We start from the raw sequence: 23,117 nt of genomic DNA, 5'->3' as shown, positions 1-23,117 counted from the left end.
TTAATGATCTGTATTGAAAACTGGAGTGCCCAATTACCCATATGTTGGGTAGATTTAAGAAGTATAGCTTACAATGGGTACTGTAGGTATGTTCAGTATGTATAGCTGCTGCCATGAAACCACAGATGAACAACAGCCCCTCTCCAGGACCCTCTAATGTTACAACCCCACTGGTGAACCCGGAAACCATGTGGAAGCAAACTGCTAATTCCCTTACCAACGCCTTCACTCATCACCCTTCCACAAGGCCGGAACCACTGACTGTCTTTTTTTTCTTCAATTTAAAGTACTGACTGACTGTCTAAAGGAGAATTTACCAGACTGATTGTCAGTCTGCACAGTACGGGGCCGTTTATTTGCCGTTCATTCGCTTGCTGTCAGTGCGGTGTGCCATGGGGACCACCTGCCATTGGCGACTGACAGCCGTAATTTCCCCCCGTTTCTACATGTAGAGCCGATTTTGCATTTGGTTTACAAATTACGATGGCACTCTGTTCAGAGATGCTAACTGCTCTCGGCCGGCAGACGCTTAACAATCCTACCCTTCTGTCCGTGCCTTAATCTGTCTCTTTATGTTAGCATAAAAAGGGGGGATAGAGATGGAGAGATGTGAAAAGAGAGATAAGAAGAAGGGGGGTAGAGAGATGGAAAACTCTCTCTACTGATGTGACCCAAGTCTACAGGTTAAGAACATTGTGCAGGTATGTAGAATACCAAGTGCGCTTGTGTGCTTGCCCCTGTACCTTCTGTCAGACACTCTAAGCCACGTGTCAAACTCGTTCCACAGAGGGCCAAGGGTCTGCGGGTTTTCGTCCACCCTTGTACTTGATTGATGAATTAAGGTCACTAATTAGTAAGGAACTCCCCTCATCTGGTTGTGTAGGTCTTAATTGAAAGGAAAAAAAAAAAAAAAACCAGCAGACACTAGGCTCTCCATGGAATAAGTTTGACACCCCTGCACTAAGCGGTTGATTCACTATGAACATTTTAATCCATCCAGGAATGAGGAAAACAGTAGTATAATGTGGTTTCTACAGGAGAGATAGGAATGATAATACAATTAGAATTGTACAAGGATTCATCAACACAGTAGTGTAACATAGTAGTACAATGGTAATAAGCTGGGATGTTCATGAACATAGTGGTAAAAATATGCATAATAATATGAAGAAATGTACACAAACATAATGGCAAACATTATAGGGAATGTGCATGCATAATACGTTGCTGGAATATACATAAGTAATGCAAACAATAACGAGTTATTAGGACCTCTCCGGGAAGTCATGAAGTGGCTGCCTAAAGTGGTCAGGACGTTGTGTCATGGTCCCCGTGAGGCTTTGTTTAGTGCCCAAGTTAGTCTCAGGGACATCCCAGAGGATGTTTTTAGGACGTCCCCCCCGGGACAAACCGGGAACTAGACAAAACCTCCAGGGGACCAGGACACAACGTCCCAAGAACGTTCAGGGGACCTTCAGGGGGCCATGACAAACCTGTAACTATAAAAAGATCCCCCAGAGAACGTTACCTTGGGACCATTGATGGGAACTACACAAAAGTCTCTCAGAGAACATACCCTTGGGACCATCATGCAACATTCTTAGAACGTTCTCAGAACATCAGTGGTATAACGTCGTGCTGAAACCCTTAAGGGAACTAATGGGAACGTTGCCGAATGTCCTCAGGATGTCCCCTGTTTCCTGGGATATTAGCTGTAATATAAACTGCGTGGGAGAACAATGTAATGCTTTAAATGGCTGACTACCGTGAAGATGCCGGAAGGGGTAGAGCTAGTGAACAACAACCTGTTGTAATCAGGGGTGAAAGTAAATTGAGAATTCGTGTGATTGATACTTCGAAGGAAGATGGCGGAAATGTATGTTGTCAAGCAAATGCCTGCTGGTCTCACAGTAATTGAACGTTAATTAACATAAACACGTTTAGCATCTCCTGGTTTCCACACATAGCCTACAAGCCACTGATGCAGGACTTTGGAACATCTACATTTTAAAAAGTCCCAAAAATCTATGTAATATAGCCTACACCTTCACAATAAATCCATGATTTACTTTAGACAGGTCTAAAGAAACATGATATGAAGGAAATGTAGTCTTTTTCAGAAGAACTGAATAGCATACTGAGTTTTGCTTATGTTAGGTCCTGATCTGGCTATGCCAAATGGCTGTGGGCTACACTACTTCATTTAATTTAGCAGACAAGATTTGCTTAGAATTCTGTGGCATTATTTTATACTATTTTATAGTATTAAGAATACAATTGAACATAGCTGAATAATATAGAATGGATATTTTCTCCAAATGATTTGAGTGAGTGTGCCCACATGCTGCTAATCTGTGTTAAGAGGTTAACAAAGTTACAGGTCCTCCTATATTCCGAGGTGCATATTGAAGATGTTGGAAGAACTGTCCACATTTACTTTTCTACAAGATGAGTAGGCCTAACGTACAGCAAAAGCACTAGCCTATTTCAATCTACTATCTTCCACAGTAAAAAAAGTTGATATATTCTGTGCGAGAAACTCTTGCCCTGCGTGTGTATGCCAGTTAGGCTCTACACCCGTTGTAAAGCAGATTAATGTGCTTAATTTTTAAGAAGTTATTTGTCCACTTTAGTTGTGATACAAACCTTATCAAAACATATAGGGCTATGGACTAGGCTACATGAGGTGTGCGACTATGATTTGAAAAAGTCAACAACAACAAAAAGGCATGCGCTATTTTTTTTGCCTTAGTGCCCACAAGCTGGGCATCACTCACAAGGATAATATATAATTCACAAGTGATAGGCTAATATTGTCACCCATCAGACTATTCTTTGATTTAATCTTGTCTTTACATATACTAAATGATTTATATGTGTGAAATTAGTTTTGATTTAGAATTGACCTTTGTCATGCACCTGTATCTAAACCGAGGCAGGGAAGAAAAATACATCAAATGCACTTAAATGGCGAATGGAGGATGCTTTTCCTGGGGTTCATTTTTATGCCAGTCAGGTGGCTATACTTCTGTTGTAAAGAGAAGCAATGTGTTTAATATTAGGAAAGTTTAGAAATAAATGTAGTAGGCCTAGCCTAATTGCATAGCCTATAGAAATGTTGCGCAACATGAGCTCATGAAGAGTGCTGAGTACCAGGCAGTTAGCAAGTTTGGAAGGCTACTAATGACCATCAGCAGCATCAGTGCTTGGAGAAGCCTAATGACTAAACAGTCACGTTGGAATTTGACTGCCGCCTTGACCCGTGACTGCCGTTGTGGGGGTAATATGGCCACCGTAACAGCCCTAGATGGAAACTAAGAAACCCCTAAATAATTTTTTGGTCGGAGTGAAAGTTTTAGACCAATGTAACCTGGGAGATCCGTAAATGTCATGGATGTGTTGGGTGAAGTGGCATCCGCAGAGCAGTAGAGGCCTGCATTGTTCCTCAAGGAGATATATGAGTGGAATGTTTTGTGTATGGATCTTCAAAACAGAGTGCCTATCGAGAGGGTTATCTCTGGGGTGGGGGATTAAGTGTGTGCAGACGAAATGCCTGAGGAAGTAGGTGGATTGGTTCGCGCCCGTCGACTGACCCGTATGGTTGATGGAGTGAAGAAATTCACTTCATCCACACTTTTGTTATTTCATGTGATGTTAGGCTATAAGAGATACCCTGTAAGACCATTCGGCACAAACCCCTTCAGTGCCGTAAATGCAAAAGTTTCGGACATGTGCTAAGTGTATGCAATTGGGAAGAGTATCGAATGCCAGTGGAGGTTAGATGCTGCATTTGTGGTGGCAAACATGCTCCCGAGATGGAGAGACGAAGGGCTGTCCAGCGTGTCTCCTATCTTCAGGGCAGTGGAAGGAGCTGGTGGCTTTGAAGACGCAATGTTTTTAGGCCTGCACCAGTGAATTTATCTCGGCAATCAATGGATCCTGATATATTACCTGTGAAAAAGGTGGACTTTGTATCATTTATTACTATGGTCATAAACTGCACAGCACAAAAGAAGAAGAAATCATTGTGAGGGCAGCAGAACGCTTTTTTGGACTCTGAGTTTACAGCCGAGGCATTGCAAGAAATCCTGTAAAAGGATGTTCTGCCCTCACAGGCCCCTAAGCCTGTGTAGGGATGTGACTTGAATTGGAATGTGACGGAAGGAGTGGGATGTTGTTTATGTATCTATTTTTGTATTTTGTTGGATGTTGTTTTTTTTTTGCCCTTTCCTACAATGTATATTTTTTCTATACTACACCACCTGTACAGTAGGTGGTGGCATCCACCTCTACCGATTGTTTACCGACCACCATAATACCATAGAAAAAGAAGATGCAAAGTGGAAGACCAAAGTAGATTGACATTCTTACCGGTACAGGACCTAATATGTCTGCACGCAACATTTTTGTATGGGTCTAATCATAGAATTATACAGGACCTTTATGTGTGCTTAGGGTCGTTGTCCTGTTGGAAGGTGAACCTTCACCCCCCCCAGTCTGAGCTCCTGAGCACTCTGGAGCAAGTTTTCATCAAGGATCTCTCTGTACTTTGCTCCGTTCATCTTTCCCTCGATCCTGACTAGTCTCCCAGTCCCTGCTGCTGAAAAACATCCCCACAGCATGATGCTGCCACCACCATGCTTCACCATAGGTATGGTGCCAGGTTTCCTCCAGACGTGATGCTTGGCATTAAGGCCAAAGAGTTCAATCTTGGTTTCATCAGAACCAGAGAATTTTGTTTCTCATGGTCTGAGAGTCTTTAGGTGCCTTTTGGCAAACTGCAATCGGGCTTCATGTGCCTTTTACTGAGGAGTGGCTTCTGACTGGCCAATGCTGCAGAAATGTTTTGGTTCCCTTCCCCAGATCTGTTCCTCGTCACAATTCTGTCTCGGAGCTCTACGGACAATTCCTTCGACCTCGGCTTGGTTTTTGCTCTGACATGCACGGTCAACTGTTGGCGCTTATGTAGACAGGTGTGTACCTTTCCAAATCATATAAAATCAATTGAATTTCCCAGAGGTGGACTCCAATGAAGTTGTAAAAACATCTCAAAGATGATTAATGGGAACAGGATGCACCTGAGCTCAATTTCGAGTCTCATAACAAGGGGTTTGAATACTTACTGTATGTAAATAAGGTATTTCTGTTTTGTTTTTTTTAAACCTGTTTTTGCTTTGTCATTAGGGGGTACTGTGTTTAGATTGCTGCAGATTTTTAAAAATGTAATCGATTTTAGAATAAGGCTGTAACGTAACAATATTTGTAAAAAGTTAAGGGGTCTGAATACTTTCCGAAGGCACTGTATATAGAGTTCTCCTCTGTATCTGTGGCAGCACTGGCAGTGCCATTGAGGCTATTTATATTTTAACGTTGCATGCGCCATGCTATACCAAATGAGCTAAAGAGGATCACTATGTGGGTAGGGGACACTTCAGGAAACGGTGTAGAATATTGATATGCATAGCCAGCAGGGGGGCTCCAACCCTTCAAGAGCCCAAAAATGGACATCTTTTTGGCCAAAACAAATATGTCTATAATGTACTATACTGTGCTGTACTGTGCTGTACTCGAGTTTACTCGACTTGAGTTGCTTACATTTTGAAGAAAGGACCCATGGACTCTTGATCTAGTTGTTTTGGTCTTGAGACTGCTCAAGACCACATACATTTTGTCTTTCACTTGTCACAGTCTCAACTCTTTGGGTCTGGATCTTGGGATCAACATCCTCGTATAAATATTGGTCTTGGCTCCTGGATATCACTGTAGTCTTTGGTTTACAAACCTGAGGCGACCCAATTTGATGAAGACATTTCTCTCTCATCTTTGGCTGATCACTCCCAACCCTGATCAATCACCACCCAGTTGACTACTTTTAAATGGTGGAAGTTATAAGTTGCAATTTGTGTAGCTGTGGCAATATAATACAAACATAATACCTTACACTTTATAACATTAGGAGGATTACTTACACAGGCATAAATGCACACAGAACTAGAAAAGAACACAGCTAAATGTTTGTGAGGGACAGCTGTAGCTGTAAGTGACCACTGCCTTTGGTGATTGAGCTGGAAACTGATGGAGAGAATTGTGTGCAGAGTCTCTCACCGGGGTGACCTCACACCCCAGCTCGTGTCTGAGGGAGCAGGGAGTTCTTCACAATGTGGAAATATTTGACTATCTCCTTCCTGCTCCTCTCCCTGTGGTGTGCCTTCTTGTTCTGACGGAGACTGGCTCTCCATGTGGTCTGAACATCTGGTCTCTAAAGTCACCTAAGCTGGCTGGTCTCTGCTGGACTGGAGGAGCCACATTCCTAGCCCTCCCTGCTCCTGGAAGAGCTGGCTGGCTGGGGGATCAGGGGAGATTTTGTAAGCCATGTAGCCCCAGAAAGTGATCCGACTCTGGGACAGGGAACTGAACATGAGCCCTTACTTCCTCATACACCAGATACATACCTGTCCCGCAGCAGGCTTTTAGCACAGACTATTTTGTTCTCTCTACTACGACTGGCACTTTGAAGCAGGTGTATGGTCATTGTCAGGCATACGACTAAAGGTAAAATACACAATTAGTCCTACATACCAGTAGTATACACACATAGGAAACATATTAGCATGGACAGGACATGCATGCATGCACATGCTCAAATCATTTAACACTGTGTAACAAGTGTTTGGAAATCCTGCTCAGGAAATGCAAATCATTACTTTTCCAGCCTAGGAGATCGGAGCACACATGCTGGTATGAGCAGTGCCACACACTCTCTCATAGACACCGTGTTGTGCTGGTCAGTCATGGGAACGTGAAAGAGCATCTGACCAATGCAATGGAGTCACATTGTGTCTCGAGACCTGAAGAGTTACTATCCAACAACGAGAACATAGAACTTTGCTCTATTACGTGATGTTCCAGAGTCCATGCCAGGTTCAGTGACGTCCCATGAAAAAAGATGAGCAATAGAGACTGAATGGGAGGAGTAATGATGTTCTATCTCTCCATTGTAGTAGCAGGATCCTCTGCCCTCTGGCACAGTGTTTGACAGGTCTGAATAATAAAGGAAATAATTAGTCTGACAATGCACAACTATGTGTGTGTGTTATACAGTAGAAGTGGCGGAGGTTAGCTATAGCAAGAGTACTTCGCCATTGAATGAACAGCAGCAGATTTTACTCTTTCTATTCCTACTACGCACTTGTTGTCCCTAGAATTAACAAATAAGCATAAAACAAGTTGAGGCCCTTTTCACGGCATCTAATGAGTCGTTCTACCATTTGCTTTTTTATCAATCTGCTCGTGTTCTTTTATTTTCTCTGCACGCATTTGGATACACAATAGACGGTAGGTGGTGTGATCATACTATACATTTCACAACGGAGCTCATAACAGTCTTGATGTAAATAAACACTGAGCCTTTGATCTAGTAACTTGTCTCTTAGTGTAGGTAGCTGCAGTAAAGAAGCTTTGTGTGTGTATTTGTGTAACACGTGTTGTAGGTCTATTCCCCTGTTCAACTAGTGTTCTAAGTAAAGCTTGGCTAATCCCGACAGCCAGGGCAGATCATTGTAAGAAGCCAGCTGGAGGGGTAAGGCATGTGTGTCTGTGTCACCCTCATAACCACAGGAGTCTCTGCTCGGAGGAGCCTCTGATGTTAGGTTAATGACACACCTCCTGCTCTCACTGCTACAGACTCTCTATTGATCTCATAATAATAAATAATCATAATGATAATAATGTATATGCTATTTAACGGATGCTTTTATCCAAAGTGACTTAGTCATGCATGCATGCATATATATACGTATGGGTGGTGTTTCCCAACCCTGTCCTCAAGACACCCTGACACTGACTTTTCACTTATCTTACCTATTCCAGTACGAGCACAACTGATTCAGGTCAACTAGTCAACTTATCAGCAAGTCCTTGATAAGTTGGATCAGGCGGACTCGTGTTGGAAATTAACAAATGTGGAGGTGCTGCTGGTGGTCATGAGGATGGGTTTGGGAAAAAGTGATGTTGCTAGTGGTCTATTCCTCTTGTTCTACAAAGTGTTCTAGTTATATTGCCCTGCTCTACAAAGTGTTCTAGATATTTCCCCCTGCTCTACAAAGTGTTCTAGATATTTTCCCCTGCTCTACAAAGTGTTCTAGATATTTCCCCCTGCTCTATGAGTGTTCTAGATATTTCCCCCTGCTCTGAGTGTTCTAGGTTTATTCCCCGGCTCTACGAGTGTTCTAGTTATATTCCCCTGTTCTACGAGTGTTCTAGTTCTATTCCCCTGTTCTACGAGTGTTATTAGTTATATTCCCCTGTTCTACTAGTGTTCTAGTTCTATTCCCCTGTTCTACAAGTGTTCTAGTTCTATTCCCCTGTTCTACAAGTGTTCTAGTTCTATTCCCCTGTTCTACAAGTGTTCTAGTTCTATTCCCCTGTTCTACAAGTGTTCTAGTTCTATTCCCCTGTTCGACAAGTGTTCTAGTTCGATTCCCCTGTTCGACAAGTGTTCTAGTTCGATTCCCCTGTTCGACGAGTGTTCTAGTTCGATCCCCCTGCTCTACGAGTGTTCTAGTTCGATTCCCCTGTTCGACGAGTGTTCTAGTTCGATTCCCCTGTTCGACGAGTGTTCTAGTTCGATCCCCCTGCTCTACGAGTGTTCTAGTTCGATCCCCCTGCTCTATGAGTGTTCTAGGTCGATTCCCCTGCTCTATGAGTGTTCTAGGTCGATCCCCCTGCTCTACGAGTGTTCTAGGTCGATCCCCCTGCTCTACGAGTGTTCTAGGTCGATCCCCCTGCTCTATGAGTGTTCTAGGTCGATCCCCCTGCTCTATGAGTGTTCTAGGTCGATCCCCCTGCTCTATGAGTGTTCTAGGTCGATCCCCCTGCTCTACGAGTGTTCTAGGTCGATCCCCCTGCTCTACGAGTGTTCTAGGTATTCTCCCCTGTTCTCACAGTGTTCCTGTTGTTGTTCCTGCAGGGTGGAGGATGAGGCGGTGTTGGACAGAGGTGCGTCCTTCGTCAAGCATGTCTGTGATGAGGAGGAAGTGGAAGGTAAGAGCACTGAGCTTCTGACGTCTATGATGGCTGGCTAACAATGTTATTCAAGAATGTCTCCTTCTCTCATGCCTCTCAACCACTAACTCCACAAGTCTACCCCTTTTATTTCTCCCTTCTCTCCCTTCCTCGCTCTTCCTCTCTCCATCACTTCTCCCACCCCTTTCTCTCCTGCGCCATCCTTTTTTGCCAGCTGTCACTCTCCACTACCCTATTTCGTAGTACTCTCTCTCCAGGTCTGTGTTTTCTATTGGTTCTCTATTGTTGTGGTTTTCCCACTAATATCAGGATGACGTATAGGAGGGATTAATATTGAAGATAAAGATGTGGAGTGCCTAACACAGGTTTATCAAGCCATGTAATGCCTGCCCTACTCCCCACATGAAGATGTTTACTCCTTTAATCTCCCCAATGGCCAGCACACACACACGTTTTCACAAACGCATACATTCTTACCAATTTTGACACAGACAGACAGACAGACAGACAGACAGACAGACAGACAGACAGACAGACAGACAGACAGACAGACAGACAGACAGACAGACAGACAGACAGACATGCCACAGTTTAAGCTATGATAGGCAGTGTGTACACAGCCATATCTGCCAGCTATCTCACCTTTCTGTGAGATTGTGTCTTAGAATTTCCCCCAGTTCAAAGAAACTCCAAAACCAGAGTTCACCTCACATGGAGTCACACAGTGAAAATAATCAACAGCCAGAAAGCCACAGTCAAACTGAATGTGAAATCACTCAAAGCCACATTACTCAGTCACGACCAACCTTATGTTTGAATGGATTTCGCCATTTGGTGGATGACCCCTGGTTGATCTCAACTTCGCTCTTTTTTATACATCCCAAGACAGCCTGTCCTGACATGTAGTCAGTGCTCTGATTTTAAGTGACCTTTGTAAAGCCTAGTTTATAATATAATATTCATAATACTACTTTCAGATAAGATTAAAATATATAAGCAACATTTTAAAAAGCAGCCTGTAAAATGTCTTCACTTGACTTCCTAAATCCACTGTGAATGCTACATATAGGCATGTTAGAATGTAGCATGTAGCATGTTAGAATGTAGCACGTAGCATATTAGAATGTAGCATGTTAGAATGTTAGCATGTGTGTGAGATTACACTAGGGCAGTTCTTTCCAACCCTGTTCTTGGAGAGCTACCATTCAGTTTTCACTCCAAACCTAATCAACCCTAATCTGATTTGAATAATTAGCTGGTTGATAAGACGAGGGTAGCTCTCCTGGAACAGGGTTGGAGACCCCTGCACTAGGTGTGAGGTGTGAGTTCTGTTTTGTATAGATTACCCATGCCAACCAAATCAAATGTTATTTGTCACATGCGCCGAATAAAGAGGTGTAGGTAGACCTTACAGTGAAATGCTTACTTACAAGCCCTAACCTAAACAACAAACCTAACAACCAAAACTTTTTTTTTAAAGTACCGGTACAGGGTCAATGTGCTGGGGCACTGGTTAGTCGAGGTAATTGAGGTAATATGTACATGTCGGCAGAGTTGTTAAACTGACTATGCATAGATAATAACAGAGAGTATTAGTCTACATTGGGATCGTGTATACAATCCTAAAGAACTTTGACCAGGCTGAGATACAGAAATCTGTGTGCTGGAGCATCTGGCTCTGTGGGACTGTTTCTTTCTCTCTCTGAAATGACTTCCTGGAGATGTTTAGCAGTTTCCTGTCAGAGCTGCTGCACGGGAAGTGGTTCAAATTTATTTACATCCCCAGCATGTGTCAGGATGAGGACAGATCCCAGTCGGATTGGCCCAGGGGAAACAGCTTGACAAACAAAGGTTGTTTTGTCATATAACTTTTGTTTGGTAACAGCCTAATTCATACCTAAAGGCAGGTAGCCGAATCGATCAGTAGGCATACATCTATATGTATTCTTTGACAGCCAACCCTCCCCCTGTCAAATCTAATCCATCACTGTCTATCCCACAGTTTTACTTACCCAACTGATCCTCATTGATTTTGTGCATTTCTTCCGTTTGATGCGGATTATCAACATGGCAGGATTAATGTTATTTCCTTGGCATAGTAATCGTAGTCCTCCTAATCTGACCTGCGTCCTTTGCATTGTGTCCCCTCTCCCTCCCTCAGGTCACCACACTGTGTACATCGGCGTACACGTGCCCAAGAGCTACCAGCGGAGGCGGCGCCACCGACGCAAGTCCAGCCACAAGGAGAGGAAGGAGAGGCCGGTGGAGAACGTAGAGGGGGACAAAACGGACGGAGAGAATGCTGATGAGGCAGCGCCCAACATCCTCAAACCTCTCAGTGAGTTATGACAGGAGAGACTACACTACCCAGCGTGTATCTCCACTAGTAAAAACAAGGAGTGAATAGATCTATGGATCTTTCAACTGTTAGGTTCTAAATAATCAGAGTAAAAAACTCAGACGCTTAATCGAGCTCAAACCAAGTTTATTCACCCACTGGGTCATACAGCTGCATAAGACAATGAATATATTCACACAATCACTGATAATGAACCCTTTCTCATATGCTGAGCCCCTCCTTACAGATCTGAACAGCCAATACACCTCTGTTGCTATCTACAAGATTAGTGACATATATATTCTTCCCCACTTCATCTAACCTGACCTCTGCCCAAATTCCTCACTCCTCTCCAACTCACGGCTGTCATGGTGACTTGTACCACTGACTTGTAGACTGTTTCTCTTCTCCTCCCATAGGATCCCTAATGGCTCACAATAACATATCCTGACATAATGTAAATGTTATGCATTACCGTCTCTTCCTCAGTGAAATTAATAAGTAGGGTGGCAGGGTAGCCTAGTGGTTAGAGCATTAGACTAGTAACCGAAAGGTTGCAATATCGAATTCCCGAGCTGACAAGGTAAAAATCTGTTGTTCTTCCCCTGAACAAGGCAGTTAACCCACTGGGCCGTCATTGAAAATAAGAATTTGTTATTAACTGACTTTCCTAGTTAAATAAAGGTAAAAAAACAAGTATTTCTCATTATTTCAGAGGTTAAGAAATCAGAACCCATCACAACCAATATAGGGAATAATCAACCAACCGTTTCACTCATGAATATCCTGATGAATATCCTGATAACCATTTAATTAGATAGATTTGGTAGATCTCTGTCAGCCTTGGGATACCTTACAGTATGTTGACATTAGAAAACTGTTCATCGACAGCATCGCTGACTGAGAAACTATTACCTAATTCCCCTGGCCTAGTATTGCCTAGTAACACATCGTTGTTAACCAAACCTCACTACATCAGTATTCACGGATGTGTTACTTTTAGCTGTTGGTTCACACTAGACCACTCAACAAATAAATCCATGTGGAGTTGTTTTTATGCTAAGAATGCTATTTCCATACTGCAGGCTTAAACCAGAGAATAAATGGGCAGGATGCTTGTCCTAAATGTAAACTAACACAGAAGCTCATGATAGACTCGTGCCATACCTTCTGTCTGTGATAACTCCGTTGGTGTCACGTCAAATAGAGACGTGTCAAAACCATAATAATCCAAACCACCACAAGCAACTTTCACACATTCAGGGTTTCTCTTGACTGTGCAGTTACCCCTCCTTGCAGTCAACTGCTTTAATCCAGCGTGTTGATAGCCCTCCAATGTTGGTTTTATTACTTCGGGGCTCAAAGTTGTTGGCCTAACAGCAGTAAAGAGTATATCCCCCTGCAGGAATACAGGGGCAAGCAGCAGTAGCAGTATGTCCAGTTGATGATTGAAAAGAGGGGACAGAAGGAGATTAATTCTCCTCTGTTTGGGTCACTGATGGAGTTTAGATCTGGTTGAAAGACCCTGCTGACCCCATGGACGTGACCATCAGTACACACACTTGAAAGGGAAGCAAAGCGTAGGTAGACAAGAGATCAGAGTTATGGTATTGTGTAACTTTGACGGACAGAATAAACAGTCACACTTAATGTGGATAGTTCGGGTTTTCCATCTGTAGATGCTCCACAGACGGTCATAACCTCAACATACTGTCTGTTGAAAAGCAACTGCTTGCTAAGGTTAGGGTTCGGTATATATGGAACGGTATTGAAAACAACATATAGCTACTCCCACCATCCTCCACTGATCCATAGAGATACTCTTGATTAAAATGTGTGCTCCATGGTATCTTATCTCTCAGTCAGTGTATGTCCTTAATTTGCCCTGTAACATTTCTATGTTGTATTATCCACACAGAGCCATGCACACAAATAAAAACCAAGCATTAGCGGCTGTTTATGAAGTTCTTATCTCTGCTCGGATGCATTGGAACAGAACCAGACGGACTCAGGGATGGGGGACTCTTTTGGCTGTGACAAGGCACCCAGCCAGCCAGACAGCCAGTACCTGTAGTGTGTACTTAACCATAATCCCCTCTCTGTCTGCCTGTCTGTCTGACACTACCTGTAGTATACACTTTTCCATAAACCACCCTCTCTGTCTGTCTGTGAAATGATGTTGCTGTAAACAGCTCTTTGTGGTTGACTGAGAGGGTAACTAGATGGAATACTATCACACGGTATTGAACCCCCCGAACCATAAATACCCTGACACACTGTATTGACGATGAAGCTATTGCCAATTACGTCAAGTGTCAGTACACTGAAGAGGATTATATCATTGACACACATTGCCTTTACCTGGTCCTGTTCTTGGTCTATAGCGGGATATTGAGAAGGGTGTGGTCATGTCACCAACCCTGGTTAGCTACTAGGGATGTGCATCTTTCCCTTTCAAGACGATTCAATACGTTTCTTGATACATGGGCTCCGATACAATACAGGAACGATACGGTTTAAAAAACAAGGTGAACCCCGAAAGCCAGATGGAAATGGGTAAATTAGACGTGCATTTGGTATTTATATTACTGTATCATAGACTATGCCCCAGAAAATGTAAGCCTACCTGTCACAAGAAAAAAAGTTACCATGAGGAGATGAGGTTGACATGCATTGTGAAGTGTGCTCCATACTGAGATGGGCGGTCTGTCCCAACCCTGAGCGTTGATTCGTCATTCAGAGGCCGTAGAGAAGCCAGATTTAGACATCACATATAATTGAACAGTTCCATTTCACGCCATCCTGTTCTTCTAAATCATTTATTATATTTGACCGGTTTCACACATGTATTTATCCCAGGAAAAGGGAGAGGTTTTGAGCGATAAATCCCAGTAACCAGGTTCCCGCCACACAACGTTAGTATGGGCAACGTGCCATCGCATCACAACACACGCAGACACCTATCCTACAAGTCTACAGCACAAAAATTTTAACTTTGAGGATTTTCCGAACTCTGTTTTGCCCTCTGGCTAATTCCCCTTAATACTGTTGATTTTGGCAAACAGTGTGAAGCCGTCCACCTGAGAGTTGTGAGCAACAGCAACAAAGCCCCGTTTTTTTTATTGATAACACCAGTTGGTAGATTTAGGAGTTAAATGGCATAATGTTCTGTACAGCGTTAACAAACACTCCGTTGGGCCTCCCGGGTGGCGCAGTGGTTAAGGGTGCTGTACTGCAGCGCCAGCTGTGCCATCAGAGTCCCTGGGTTCGCGCCCAAGCTCTGTCGTAACCGGCCGCGACCGGGAGGTCCGTGGGGCGACGCACAATTGGCCTAGCGCCGTCCGGGTTAGGGAGGGCTTGGTCGGTAGGGATGTCCTTGTCTCATCGCGCACCAGCGACTCCTGTGGCGGGCCGGGCGCAGTGAGCGCTAACCAAGGTTGCCAGGTGCACGGTGTACACTCCGACACATTGGTGCGGCTGGCTTCCGGGTTGGATGCGCGCTGTGTTAAGAAGCAGTACGGCTGGTTGGGTTGTGCATCGGAGGACGCATGACTTTCAACCTTCATCTCTCCCGAGCCCGTACGGGAGTTGTAGCGATGAGGCAAGATAGTAACTACTAACAATTGGATACCACGAAATTGGGGAGAAAAAAGGGGTAAAAAAAAAAAAAACACTCCGTTGTAAAAGTCAGGCCCTAAAAGTCAGACAGCGCTAGCACGCATGTGCGTCGCCCCACGGACACACACACACACACACACACACACACACACACACACACACACACACACACACACACACACACACACGCTGCAGACATCAGACATCAGGGAGTCCTAACATAGGACTGAAAATATAACTCTGTATTCCCCTTGTCTTCTCAGGAACATGTATTTACACTGTGATTTATTCCCTCTTTGTTTATTTTGAGCAGTTATGCAGTATGACTTTGTATATGAGCATCTCCGAATGGAACAGGACAAAGTTGTCCTAGAAATGAAATCAATATAATAAACTGCAACAATGGAAAACTGTATTTATAGAGCACAAAGTGATTAGCCATGGATTAAAAGCTTACTTAAACATTTTTTTATTTCACAATTATTTTGTGAACTATGTAAAGCAACTCTTAAAGGGGCAATCCGAAGCTGAAACGATAACACCGGGGCATCCCCACCCCTGTTTTGGTAAAAAGCTGAGGGATGTGATTGGAGAAATGTAAGCACTCTCAAATTCATGAACAGAGCTAGGGATTCAAGGACTGATATATTATATCAAAATGATAGTTTTAACTGTGTTTTAACTGTGTTTTGAGGCTAGACAGTGGTTTGTGAAATTTACTTTATTGGTGTAAAGATTCTATTTTGCTTTCTAATGGTGTACGACAGTTGAAGCTCATGGGGCATTTATCAATGGGAAGATATAATTAATTAATCAGTCAAAAAATGGATGTTGCAACTGCTGATTGACCCATTTAAGCCCTCTGTGTGTGAGAGTGTTTCTTAGGTGTCAGTAAGTCAGTTAGTCTTTGGAGCTTATTAATGGCTTCCGTAGGAAACTCTCGTCCTTCAGAAATAGCCTGGTGATTGACATCTTCACATCCTCTTTGTGACTCTACAGGAGTTGCACAACCTTTCCCTCTCCTATTCATAGAAGTGACAGCAGATGTCAATACAACTCTTATCTATTCTCACAAATCTACTTGTGACGAAATGCCACTCAGGTATCAGCTTATCGGCTTCTCCAATTTAAAATCAAATTTTAAAAAAGGACGTTCTCTGAAGCGACGTCTCTCTATGTATACACCAAGTTTTTTGTGTTGCATTTTACGGCCTTTCTTAACGCAATCCCGGTTAACCCAAAACTATGCGTAACAGACGAATGAATCTCCATGAGAGATTTAAAAATGATATGACTCATTAGTCACACACACTGGGTGCCAAGTAGACATAACCCCTTTTCTAAGAAGGAAGTCATTTCCTGAAACTTACATGCACACAGAACATTTCTGTCAGTCTATCAGGTGTGTGATTGCCTTCCCTTACACTAAGCATTCCATCAGCTCTGGCTTAGTGAGTATGTCTCATTCTGGAAGCCCTGCTCCTAGGAAGTAGGGAGATCTGTAGCGAGGTCAGAGGAGAGTGAGCTAAGCATACACATGTATTTACTGTAACATTTATTTACGGGTCATGCACATGTTGTGACTGGTATTTTATTTCTGTCTGAATTCCCGTCTTTATATAATGAGTTATGATGTGATGACGTACAGATGGGAGCTGCCAGTGAGCACACTACAACATGCCCGCCAATAGTAGTGATCAGTAATATTACTGACGCAGGCCTACCTCAGACCAGGGGTTTAAAGTTATCCGTCACGGCGACAGATTTCCGTCATATGGGTGACATGAGAGGTTTTGAGTAAGAATGATTGATTATTTTGGGTGAAACCCCCCCCCCACTCCAGGACACACTTGAATGTCTAAAACTACTGTAGATAAAGTACAGTGGGGCAAAAAAGTATTTAGTCAGCCACCAATTGTGCAAGTTCTCCCACTTAAAAAGAGGGGAGAGGCCTGTAATTTTCATCATAGGTACACTTCAACTATGACAGACAAAATGAGAAAGAAAATCCCATTGTAGGATTTTTTATGAATTTATTTGCAAATTATGGTGGAAAATAAGTATTTGGTCAATAACAAAAATGTATCTCAATACTTTGTTATATACCCTTTGTTGGCAATGACAGAGGTCAAATGTTTTCTGTAAGTCTTCACAAGCTTTTCACACACTGTTTGCTGGTATTTTGGCCCATTCTTCCATGCAGATCTCCTCTAGAGCAGTGATGTTTTGGGGCTGTTGCTGGGCAACACTGACTTTCAACTCCCTCCAAAGATTTTCTATGGGGTTGAGATCTGGAGACTGGCTAGGCCACTCCAGGACCTTGAAATGCTTCTTACGAAGCCACTCCTTCGTTGCCCGGGCAGTGTGTTTGGGATCATTGTCATGCTGAAAGACCCAGCCACGTTTCATCTTCAATGCTCTTGCTGATAGGTTTTCACTCAATCTCACGATACATGGCCCCATTCATTCTTTCCTTTACACGGATCAGTCGTCCTGGTCCCTTTGCAGAAAAACAGCCCCAAAGCATGATGTTTCCACCCCCATGCTTCACAGTAGGTATGGTGTTCTTTGGATGCAACTCAGCATTCTTTGTCCTCCAAACACAACGAGTTGAGTTTTTATTAAAAGGTTGTATTTTGGTTTCATCTGACCATATGACATTCTCCCAATCTTCTTCTGGATCATCCAAATGCTCTCCAGCAAACTTCAGACGGGCCTGGACATGTACTGGCTTAAACAGGGGGACACGTCTGGCACTGCAGGATTTGAGTCCCTGGCGGCGTAGTGTGTTACTGATGGTAGGCTTTGTTACTTTGGTCCCAGCTCTCTGCAGGTCATTCACTAGGTCCCCGCCGTGTGGTTCTGGGATTTTTGCTCACCATTCTTGTGATCATTTTGACCCCACGGGTTGAGATCTTGCATGGAGCCCCAGATCGAGGGAGATTATCAGTGGTCAATAGGTAGACCAAGCTGCTTACCTATTGCAGATTCAGTCTTCCCAGCCTGGTGCAGGTCTACAATTTTGTTTCTGGTGTCCTTTGACAGCTCTTTGGTCTTGGCCATAGTGGAGTTTGGAGTGTGACTGTTTGAGGTTGTGGACAGGTGTCTTTTATACTGATAACAAGTTCAAACAGGTGCCATTAATACAGGTAACAAGTGGAGGACAGAGGAGCCTCTTAACGAAGAAGTTACAGGTCTGTGAGAGCCAGAAATGTTGCTTGTTTGTAGGTGACCAAATACTTATTTTCCACCATAATTTGCAAATAAATTCAATGTGATTTTCTGGATTTTTTTTTTCTTCTCATTTTGTCTGTCATAGTTGAAGTGTAGCTATGATGAAAATTACAGGCCTCTCTCTGATCTTTTTAAGTGGGAGAACTTGCACAATTGGTGGCTGACTAAATACCTTTTTGCCCCACTGTATGTAGAAATTAAAATAGACCTTTTGTACAGTATTTTCAAATAACTGTCCTTTTTCTTGCCCGAAATTAATTGTGAAAAATGAATCGGTCATAAAACAATCTGTGCAACCCTCGATTTCAAAATTTCAATATGGCCCTTCAATATTACTTAAATTTCAGTCATGAGATTTTGTTGTTGTTGCTTTAACCACTGAGCCTCAGACCCTCATGTGATCTTTCGCTCTTCTTTGCTCTCTCTCTTTCTCTCTCCACCTCTCTCGCTTTCTCGCTCTTTTCCTCCCCATCCCCTTCCAGTCTCTGCAGCAGCAGAGAGGATCAGGTTCATCCTGGGTGAGGAGGATGATGGACCCCCGCCCCCTCAGCTCTTCACTGAGTTGGACGAACTCCTGGCCGTCGATGGACAGGAGATGGAGTGGAAGGAAACAGCCAGGTGAGCTGTACACACACACTGACTCTTTCCTTTAGTTGGAGAGTTGGTCAGTAAGTCACTCATGCGCGTCAGTTCAAATGTCGTGGCTTTACGCGTTTAACACCCAGCTGTGGTATATTGCAGTATCGGGTGTGTGTATAGATGTAGGGGAGTGTTCGTGTATGTACATGAATTAGGGCTGGGAATTGCCAGGGACCTCACGATACTATATTAACGCTATATTAACACTATATTAACACAATTCCATACTGCGCTTGTATTGCAATTTGATGTTATGAAGGTGTTCTTAATGTTTTGTACACTCAGTGTATGTCTGCTGCAGAGAGAGCACAAGAAAATTAGTTTTCATCAGTCATGAAAATAAAAATGCAGAAAATATTTTGGCTCACTTTTGAAGATGGAGAACAAGCTATAGGAAGACAAATTGTTTTAGTGCAGGTACAGCTGACTAACGCTCCACAACAAATTATATATTTTTGTATTATTTTGTATTCTTTAGTCATACTTGGAGTCAAAGCATCAATATATTGTCGTCCAAAATAATATTGCGATATGTAACGGTATACATCCCCCCCATCACTAACATGAATTCCTGCACAGGAGAATAGTGTGTCCTCCAGTGAACTCCTTGCCCACTCTTATCTGGATGAACAACACTGCACTGTCCCCTTAGCGAACCCAGAACACAACCTCAGTTACCTACCATGTGATCTTCTTTCTGGACAGGTGGCTTTCTGACAGCGCCTCAGTGTTGATTTCGGATACATTATGCCTTTTACAGATGTAGGATTTCAATTGGATCACTCTTTTGTTGCTGTCATTTTTCTGCTAAGCAGGAAATGCAAACTTGTAGTGTATTTGAGTTTTAAAAAGGCATCTAAAGTTGGTCATTTCCACTTTGACATTTCAGACTTGATTTGCCCTAATGGAAAAATGTCAAACCCTACAAAAATGTCCATTAATTATAATAATTCACATTTCCTGTTGCTGCAGGATTCTTTTCCTGAACTGTGCAAACTGGCTCAAATTAAGATCCTACATATGTAGATGATTTAAGATTAAACGGGGGGGGGGGGGGGATCTGTTCCAACATCAGTATTAGTACTCTGATGCGCTTAATACATATAAAGTTTTGACCCTAAGGGCCCTGGTCAAAAGTAGTGCACTAAATAGGGAATAGAGTGCCACTTAGGAAAACAAGCACAGTAATGAAATAGCCAAATACGTCAGTCGTTTTTACTAGCAGCAGTGAGTTCCTGGTTGGCTCAAAGTGAAGGACGGGCAGACGGACGGAGCCAGTAATAGCATTGCAGGTGGAAGACAATGGACATTATCTTTAGGGAAACAAATGTCTGCTTTATACACCTCCTGAGTTTCAGTAGTAGGCTTATCTATTATCATACAGCCACACACTGATACTCACACCCTATCATTTTCTCGCCCCCACCTTCTCTCTCTCTCTCTCTTGCACCACCCTCTCTCTCTCTCTCTCTCTGTCTCTCTGTTTCCTCCCTTTCTTTCTCACCTTACCACTCACTGACAGAGACATGTACACACATACTGAAAGATACGTGCTCCTTTACCCATTCATTTAAAACCTCCAATAAACCCCTGCTGTAATACTTGAATTGAGAGTGCCTTGAGTGTCTTAGCCCTAGTTCAAACACTGCTCTATCGCCACTCTGAACAGAAAAAAATGCCACTCTTTGGAAGAGCATGGGAAGAGTGCCGTCTGAAACAGTGCGCCTCGTCGGACATTTGACGATAGTCTCTTTTGGTGCGGTGCAGGTGAAGCACGCCTCTGTTTCATGCAGCGAGCCAGAGCAGTTCTTCGACTGTCGGGAGAAATGGTCATGCATATTAATAATAATGCAAATAAAGGTTGCTTTTTACCACACCCACAACAGAAGCACAGCACGGTCTCAGATTTTCAGCGTCGTTTTTGGTGTTCTTTGAAACCAGAAAAGACAGTAAAAACATGACTTCTCAACACAGCGGTTGAAACAGTCATAACCGATGGGCAATACATCAGCGTACAAATTGAATGTCTACGTTGCACAGTAGGCATAATATCACTATCTCTAACAGATCTCATGGTTTATTTTAGGGATGAGGAGACTCTTCCTGATTCCTTAGTGAAACGGGAGTTATGAAATCTGAAGACACGTTACATTACCTGGGACATTAAACCAATCATATTCACAGTTTCAAACAATAACTTCAGCAATGCACGCACAGGTGTGTGAATAATCTTTATTTGTATTTTTAGTGCAATAAACTTGGTTTCTTTAAAAGAAGAGGTCGGTGTTATGCTTGAATTTGACACAAAACCAACAAGGAAGTCTGCAACGGTTGTATGAAACCAATCAGTACGTCAAGCAAAGCTCTCAACCATGCCAGCCCACTCTTAATTTCTATTCAGTTCGCCTCGCCATATGTTCGGTGTCTGAATTGTGCGTTAGAAGATTTCAGTCCACCCCCAAACTCCCTGTGGGTTCCAGCTCCCCCGCCTTCCCTCATCCCTGCCTCCCCATTAGAGGGAAAGTAAATCCCTAAGGCTGTAAGTGTCCCAGGGGTCCCCTACCTCTCCCTCCCTCTCCTCCGGGGGCCTGAATGGAGGTGAGTCAGGGGGACCGAGGTTAGATGAGGCCTGAGTTATGACCATAGGGACACTCTATCCTCCTAGGAAACCCCATCCTCACCCTCTCCTGGACCAGGTGAATAGCTCTTTGTTATGGAGAAATGTGAAGAATTCTAAAGGGATGAACCTCTCCCCCTCAAGGTTCTGACTGCCACAGAGGGTGTGTGTGGTCCTTGTCTTAGTTCAGAGGCTGTTATTTTAAGATTCTTTGATGTGTACGGTTACAGTGGTTCTACCTTTAAAAGTTTTGGAGCTTACGCCGCAACCTTTTGTGGTAGATGGTGACAGATTGTGGTAAATTGCGCCATTCTGGCAACAATGGCTGCCACTTAAATGACGTGCCATAGAATTCTGCGGCACCCCGCAAACTGTGCTGCAGTACGTCGCAACTTTTCAAGGAAGAACCACGACTTGGCAATGGAAAGAACCACGTTCAGCATGTAAATGTATAGTTTTTGTATTGGGTCGTCCCGCATCCTCTGCTATTTTCCGTGAACAGTGATGAAAGCATGACATAGAGGGGTTGTTTCGTAACAAAAAAAAAAAAACTGTCCTTGTCTCCTTTTGTCTTCGGCCTGTTTTTGGCTGTGAAATGATATGAAAGGCTTTGTTGGGATGTTTTTATTGCTCTCCTCTACTGACCTTTACTGTGAGGTAACTTACCTTGCAGAACCTGCACCTCTGTAATGATAAAGGATTTTTAAAATCAAACTTAACCAAGGTTATTCCCTTTCCTTCTGTTTGTCTCTGTATCTATTTATGTCTGGGTCTCTCTCACTCTCTCTCTCTCACTCTCTCACTCTCTCTCACCCCATACCCTCTCACCCTCTCTTTCTCTGTGTCCTTAATCTATTTCTCTCTAGGTGGATAAAGTTTGAGGAGAAGGTGGAAAAGGGAGGTGAGCGTTGGAGTAAGCCCCACGTGGCCACCCTGTCCCTTCACAGTCTGTTTGAGCTGAAGACCTGTATCGAGAAAGGCACCATCCTGCTGGACCTGGAGGCCTCCACTCTACCACAGGTGGTTGGTAAGACAACTACACTTCACATAAGACCCGGCATATCACTGCACCAGACAGGCAAAATCATCAGTCAGTGTGTCTGACTGTACAGTGCTTTTACAATTGGGACATTGCAAAACAGTGTTCTTTGAAACCAAGTGTCCTCAATATTGACATGCTCTTCATTCCCTTTTGCCTCTCTCTGCCCCCCTCCCTCTCTCAGAGTTGATCACTGACAGCCAGATCGAGATTGGTCAGCTGAAGGCTGAGCTGAAGGATCAAGTCATGTACACGTTGCTACGAAAACATCGTCACCAGACCAAGAAGTCCAACCTGCGCTCTCTTGCCGACATCGGCAAGACGGTGTCCAGTGCAAGCAGGCTGTTTTCCAACCAAGACCAGAACGGTAATGCAGAGGACAGTTTGTTGCAGTCTTTATTTTTTTTGTCCTTACCTCCTCCTACCTACCTTATTCCAATCACATCTACAATGATAAATGTTTTACCTCTGGTGGACTTAACATCAATTCTATAGGATATGGTGTAGTGTATGATCAACATTATGGGCCATCATTTGATTGCATTAAAGATGTTATAGGTACATACAGTTGAATTCACAAGTATACATACACCTTAGCCAAATACATT

General features: G+C 43.3%; 1 protein-coding gene across 1 annotated transcript in view; it reads left to right on the top strand.

The window, feature by feature from the left end:
* The window catches only part of LOC118385370 (electrogenic sodium bicarbonate cotransporter 1-like), a 67,569-nt gene that overhangs the window by 8,511 nt on the left and 35,941 nt on the right, over positions 1-23,117 (top strand). Inside the window, exons 2-6 of the mRNA XM_035772463.2 lie at positions 8,969-9,042; positions 11,186-11,362; positions 18,697-18,832; positions 22,337-22,497; positions 22,694-22,876. Coding sequence (XP_035628356.1) covers positions 8,969-9,042; positions 11,186-11,362; positions 18,697-18,832; positions 22,337-22,497; positions 22,694-22,876 — 731 coding nt within the window. The remainder of the gene's footprint in view (positions 1-8,968; positions 9,043-11,185; positions 11,363-18,696; positions 18,833-22,336; positions 22,498-22,693; positions 22,877-23,117) is intronic.

Source organism: Oncorhynchus keta, chromosome 6 (genome assembly GCF_023373465.1).
Source record: "Oncorhynchus keta strain PuntledgeMale-10-30-2019 chromosome 6, Oket_V2, whole genome shotgun sequence".
NCBI lineage: Eukaryota > Metazoa > Chordata > Actinopteri > Salmoniformes > Salmonidae > Oncorhynchus > Oncorhynchus keta.
The sequence above is the reverse complement of the archived record's forward strand: the minus strand, read 5'-3'. Positions and strand labels throughout refer to the sequence as shown.